The 7,235-nt window shown below is 32.9% G+C and overlaps 1 protein-coding gene across 1 annotated transcript in view; it reads left to right on the top strand.

Annotated features, from left to right (window-relative positions):
* The first annotated feature begins 2,088 nt into the window (after positions 1-2,088).
* Positions 2,089-7,235, top strand: part of LOC134667801 (uncharacterized) — a 183,713-nt gene continuing 178,566 nt past the window's right edge. Inside the window, exon 1 of the mRNA XM_063525208.1 lies at positions 2,089-2,158. Coding sequence (XP_063381278.1) covers positions 2,119-2,158 — 40 coding nt within the window. The 5' untranslated portion in view covers positions 2,089-2,118. The remainder of the gene's footprint in view (positions 2,159-7,235) is intronic.

The raw sequence follows: 7,235 nt of genomic DNA, 5'->3' as shown, positions 1-7,235 counted from the left end.
TAAAACAAATAATGAATTATTTTGAATTAAGTAGTCGTAAGTTAATTGATGTAAAAAAAGCGGCCAACTGCGATTCAGCCTCGCCCATGAAGGGTTCCGTAGCAGCAAGTAACATAATAAAATTGCGGTTTACGATTTATGACGTATTAAAAAAAACTATACTTATTAGATCTTGTTCAAACCAATTTTCGGTGGAAGTTTGCATGGTAATGTATATCATATATTTTTTTAGTTTTGTCATTATCTTATTTTAGAAGTTACAGGGGGGGGGGGGGCACACATTTTACCACTTTGGAAGTGTCTCTCGCGCAAACTATTCAGTTAAAAAAAATGATATTAGAAACCTCAATATCATTTTTACAGACCTATCCATAGATGCCCCACACGTATGGGTTTGATGAAAACAAATTGAGTTTTAGTTTTAAGTATGGTGAACCCCCAAAATGTATTGTGTTTTTTTTTCTATTTTTGTGTGAAAATCTTAATGAAATGAAATGAAATGAAAACATTTATTTTCAGGCAACTATTGGCCCATAGAAACATACCTTAAAACTAGCATACATATTAATACAAAATATATCTACTAAACTAAAAACACAATTATGGCTTAATGCGGTTCACAGAATACATCTACTTACCAAGCTTCAACAGTATAGTTCTTATAGTTTTGGAAAAAAGTGCCTGTAACATACGGACGGACAGACAGACAGACATGACGAATCCATAAGGGCTCCGTTTTTTGCCATTTGGCTACGGAACCCTAAAAATTGACGCTAAAGTAACATTCCAACAATACGACAGTGTGCTAAAGTTAGACTAAGAAAAGTCAGTTTCAGTTCATTTATTTATAGGTAGGTAGGTAGGTAGTGTTTTTTATAGGTACATCATTAATTATTTCATAGAAGTTTGACATTTAAAATAAAACTTGCACTGCGTGGGCTATCAAAATAGCTGCAGACTTTTCTTGGTCTCTACGTATTTTATTTATACTTGAAGTCGTATTTCACATTTAGAATATAAACGTGAAAATCTGTATAAAAATAAAACAGTAGGTACTTTTTAAACTGTTTGGACCCAGATTGAATTGCTCTGTTTCTGACAAAATAAATACTCTACTTTAATTATATCCCAAACCGCTTAAAGGCAAATGAACGGTCAGAAACCTCCATACAACCTCCAATTACCCACGTAATGCGAAACTAAAAATAAACTGTGCTTTATTAAAAATGTCATAGGTACAGAACGCACGCGCGCCGGCCGGCGAGAAGTAGCTAAATAGTTGCCAGTGGGGAGGAATTACCCGGATTTGGGGTAAATTATGCTTTACAAATTGCTTAAATTTAAAACACAGTCAAAATAATTGGAAAAGTATATTTAGTGAAGCAGATAATATAATCTTAATAAAACGAATGTTTTAAACAACATGTAAATTGTGAAGATTTGAAAAGACGATTTTCTAACAATTAATTTATTTGCGAATGCAACAATTACTCGGAATATTGCTTATTTAACAACATTATATACATTTCATTTATTAGTAAAACATAAAGTAGACGGTGCTATTATTAAAATCACTCACGAAGAACTAACCGTACAAGAATGTACTAATACAATAATTAGTTTTAGATCTTCAACTTTTATAAATTAAAATATGATAAAAGTTGCTTATTACAATATACATAATTGTATATATTATGTTTTGATCGTCAGATATTTTCATGTAATTTTTTGCATTTTTTTTTAATATGTTTTCGTGATGCACATTTTATATTGTGAAGATTTTCTGCTTTCGATGTCTGTACATGTTTTGTAATCGTTACGAATCAACAAATTTTATCTTAATCTTAGTAGAAATGTCTATCAGAATTTGTCCTCAAGTTCAATAATCATCTCTAATTAACAAGGCAACTCATTAAAATATTTCTTCTTGTCCGGAAAAAATCATCAACCTAACTGGCAACACCGTCCATATCTTATCACAACCGAGCTCAGTGTAGCCCGGTCTCTACAGGGGTGCGCGCGTCGCTACCCCACAGTCGCGAGTGTAAACCCGTTCGGAAATGTGAGTAAGCGTGGTAACTTTGTGCTTCGGGTTTCAGTGATGTGGGTGAAGTGAACATGAAAATGGTAGTGGTTTTGTTATTGGGGATGTTTCTGGGTGAGTTTTAGATTTAGTTAATACCCTTAATAGGAAATTAAATTAAAATGCAGTTTAAGTTTCTCTTTAGCTTAAATAAATGGTTAAACTTAAATGTGTACGCTCAGATGTTAATTAGTTTTTGCGTTAGGAACTCTTAGTTATTCTATAAAAGTTTTGTATAGATTGTTGAAATGTACAAAAAAATGTATGTAAGGTCTGAGATGGAAATACCTTATAATTATTTTATCATAATTAAAAGGGAGCTACAGTAACTAATTATATTGATTTTAATATTCATAAAAATATATGTATAAATGTGGATAGGAAGTAGGAACAGTCAAGGAATTTTATTTTTTTGCCACTTCATACCTTGTCACTGTAACAATGAATAAAATAAATAAATATTAAATATTATGGGACAAAATTAACCTAATCGCACTATAAGTTAAATATGGCTTGGTTTGTGGGTACTATAACCCGTTTTTTAGTACCCGTAGAAATTTTACAACCTCAAAAGTAGTGGTAACTTTTTCCTCCACAATGAAATCTGAGTAACTATGCACTGAATTATATTGTCCTTTACATATTATTGTACTGCAATACCTATTCGGTATCGATATAGTTAGTCACATTTGTTAGTAATTCCTCCATATACCGGATGGCTTCTGTAATACGGGCAAATAATTAAAATATATATTGTACTCCTCAAACGATAAAACGTTTCTCTTTTTCATCATACAAATAAATGTTATTTTCAATGTATGCTATTATCAGTATAATTGACGTTGCTTATCACACTTCACAAAATTTGCAATACCTTGCGTCTTACAAAAAACTTGAAAGTGTATTAAAAATCAAAATAAAAGTTATTTTTAAAAGTCGCTGAAAAAATGTTGGTCATTAAATAAAACAATTAAAACGGATTATATCGCGTATATTGAATACATACTACATCCCGACGTTTCGAACCTTTTACAGCATTCGTGGTCAAAGGGTGACTGAGTAAAAACTACATTGTGCAAAACCTACCCACCTACCCACTTACAAAATAATGAACCATCATAAACTATAAATATTAAGGCCAGTTATACATACAAAATTGGTTCATAAGGCTAGTTCTATATTACAACTATTTTCAAATGTAGATAAAGCTACGCGATAAAGCTATGCTGGCTCTAACCCCACACCTCTGACCTCTGACATTTTGGTCAGTTTGAGGAGTACTTACAGCCTACAGAGTTTGAAAAAAGAGATTACAAAAAAGGTAGTGCCCCGCCTTTTTTGGATTCAGATTCATATTTATTTGCAGAAAAAGGGTTAGTTACTGGTTTGGGTTAGGGTTCCTTACCCAAAGGGTACCACGGGACCCTATTACTAAGACTCCGCTGTCCGTCCGTCCGTCTGTCACCAAGCTGTATCTCACGAACCGTGATAGCTAGACACTAGACAGTTGAAATTTTCAGAGATGATGTATTTCTGTTGCCACTATAACAACGAATACCTACTAAAAAGTACGGAACCCTCGGTGGGCGAGTCCGACTCACACGTGTCCGGTTTTTTAGTTCGTCTAGATATTTTGGAGGTATACTCCGAACAGGTACCTGCCGTAAAACTAACCCAACTATAGTCTGTATCTTTAGGTATTTCAATAAAAGTAAACAAAATCTACCCTCAAATGGCTCCTTAAGCCAATGGAGGTTTGATGAAAAACATTACATGATCAAATAATGTAAGTTAAAGTCAGGTCGGTTTAATAGGGTAATTTTATTTTTTGTGACTTCGGGGTTGATCCTATAGTAAAAGTTGCTCAGTATAATCCTAAAACCTTCGCAACGGGAATGCAGTTATTTTTAGCCACCCTGTATACAGCACCTGGGTCGAGGCCGCAGCAGTGATGTCGCGACAGTATTGCAGCTGCAGTTGCCATTCGCACGTCACCTTTTGAATAACGATCGTACAGGAATTAAGCCTGTAGTAAATATCAAATACACATAGCAATTGGTAAGTTCAAATTAAAAATAATATTGCCATATTTCACACAACATTTACCCGTTACCCAAAAAAGCGAACTCTGATATTTTCACAAAATAACATAAACCAATACAAATAACAAACTTCACACAGTGTTTCGTCTAGAACAAGCTAGGTGGACAAAAGTCGTTATCAAATTATCTCTAATGAGTCATTAGATATGATAAACAACATGTTGAAACCCCCAAACCCATTAATAGATTATGTCTAACTTTCTAATTTTATGAGCCATAGGGTGCAGAAGTCAGCTAATGAGGTAAGTGCAATTGCACAATTTAATCAGTTGCAATTTTGTGATGCGTTCAACGACATCTCTTACAAGTAAAACGTTATTTTATGAAAAGGTTTGGTGATAGATCTTATAACTGAAGGTAAGCACTTTATATTTTTCATAAAAACATGTTCATATCAGTTGTAATAATGCTCGTATAGAGCAATAAATATGCACTTAAAAACGTGGTGAGATTTTCTTCATTTTAGAACTTTGATAGACTAGCAAATACTTGACACCGCTTGACACCGGTCTAGATTTTTGATATTATTTACTGGCATAATTCTATTTTATGATGGTGTATATTTCATTTTGCATAAATTTGCATAACATTTTTTTTTCATTTTTTTTGCAGAACACGTTCTCTCTATTTTAAGGAAGGGGTTTTTGAAGAATGGACAAATAAGGGGAAAAACGACTAAAATTTCCACCTTTATCAGTTTATATTGGTAAAATATGAGTTACGAGATTTCAAAGAAGAGTCTGAGAGACGGTTAAAAAATATTTTAACCAGTTATTCATCAAAACTGAATACCAAGTGGAATAGTGCGTCAAGATTTAAAGAAGCAATTTGTGAAAAAGTTTAAAAGTGGTATGGATGGCCAAAATATAGAATTACGAGTGTACATAACTAGACCAAGTGCATCAACGTCGTCTGAAAATGTTAATCCTGCAGGAAGACCCAAATTAAACTTCAAAAGTTCCCCTTTTAAAACGGAAAAAACGCTGAGTTAAAGATCTGGTACAATTACGTACCTATTTTTTAACTGCTGCCGAAATCCCGATTGATTCGTGATCGGCAGCAAATAAAACACGGCAAAAATGTTAAAAAATATTAGAGAAAGTCCACATAAGCCAACGTAGTCTTGTTCTTACGACAGCAGTAGGTACTTCAATGAATTCTAGGCAGCTAAGTGTTAATGAGGCATTAGCATATTATATTGAGTCAAAATCGACAAATACAAACTTACAAGCAGACTAAAATGTGGTCAATGAAGGCTGATTATCATAAATATTCATCATATGATTATTTGCCCAATGCAAAAGGTACAAGCGTGTTATTTCCTTCAGAAGAACTTTAAAAAACTTACGCAAAACAAGGAAAACAATTATTATTCTGATATAATACATGAGTTAGAACAGATTATAAGTTATTAATAATTAACAAATTAATTATTAATAATAAGTTAAGTTTTAATTAATTTTCTATATTACATTTTTATTTTTTTGTATATTTTAAAGTAAATACTATGAAAATAATGTATCTAATGAACTGTAAAATTTTGTTTATTATTGTGTTAATAATTTATTTGCAAAAAAATATATAATTAATTTAAATATATATTTTATTTTAATTTTTTTACTTTTTTTCATGGTATTTTAAAATTTTTAGTAAATTATATTTAATTAAGCAATACTAACCATAATACTACCCAAAAACACAAAAAAATAATTTTGTCCACCTAGCTTGTTCTAGACGAAACACTGTGCTTCATTTCTAGCAAAATAGAAACTTACCCAAGTGTAAACACATTTGCCGCAGGCACCAAGATGATTTCCTATTTCTTTCACACATTCGTATTTTACTTGATTGAATCACTGTAAAATCGACTCTGCTTATAAATAAACAAAGATCATTTCAAAACAATAATGAAAGATAGATACGACAATTCAAAAGTAATCGTCCAATTTTCTGTCACTTTTGCCTTCATTTCATAACTTTATTTTCAACTCTATATCTTATTTCATAAGGTTCCATTTCCTTCGAATTCTTGAAAGTAGTTGGCTAATATAGTGCTACGAGAAAGCTACAACATGTGCTACGCGCGTAGCACTACGGCGTAGCTTAATCGAAATGACAACGGCCTGATCCGAACTTCAACGCGTCAAAAATTTGCTACAGATACGGCATGGATCGGATATGTCAGTGTCAAAAGTGACGTTTCTTCAAACTAAAACGTCACTTTTGAAACGAGTGAATGACAAGTTTGATATCAGAATGTCGAATGTAGGTTAGATTTTGCTGCCGGGTTAAAATATGAATGTTAAACAGAATGCAGATTTCACACTCAAATCACAGAATATTATGCTAAATAATACATTTTCCCGACACGGAACGTATTTAACACATAACTTAACCTCTATGAGTGAAATTAAAAAGTTTCATCTCGTTATTCAGTCGCGGATCGTTACCCTGGCAACTTTTATATCGGAACCCTTTTAGTACAAAGCAATTAACCTATTTCCTTCCTTGGGAGGGGGGGGGGAGGGGAGTTGTGTACGTGCATATGGCTGTAAACAAAACTTTTACGTCTTTTGGGAATTATTGCGATAAGGAAGTTACAGATAGGTCGATTCGAACGTGCACTGAGAGAAAAATCATCACCAGGAATTAAAAAACTGTTCTGTACTGGGGGAAAAAATGAAGTTTTAGTAATAATTATGAACGTTTCACTATTTCTGTAAAGTTTATTTATTTCTACAAACAGCTCAGTTATCCCAAATATAATTTCAACAAACAGATAATAGAAATTGCAAGAACTAATAGAAATTGCAAAAGTCAATTTGTTCCTATTATGCCCACTTGCACCATCCCACTAACCCGCGGTTAAACGGTTAAATCTTTAATCTAGTGTCAAATTGTATGGGTAACCATGGCAACTCCAGGTTTAACCGGTTAACCGAGGGTTAGTGGAATGGTGCAAGTGGGCCTTAGTTAACTCTCCTTGTCCCCGGATTAAGTTTATTTTTGTAATTCTAAGTGTGTTTTTGTTGTACTTTTCCCTCAGTGTG

This window comes from Cydia fagiglandana, chromosome 9 (assembly GCF_963556715.1).
Source record: "Cydia fagiglandana chromosome 9, ilCydFagi1.1, whole genome shotgun sequence".
NCBI classification, from domain to species: domain Eukaryota; kingdom Metazoa; phylum Arthropoda; class Insecta; order Lepidoptera; family Tortricidae; genus Cydia; species Cydia fagiglandana.
This window is presented reverse-complemented; position numbering and strand designations above follow the sequence as displayed.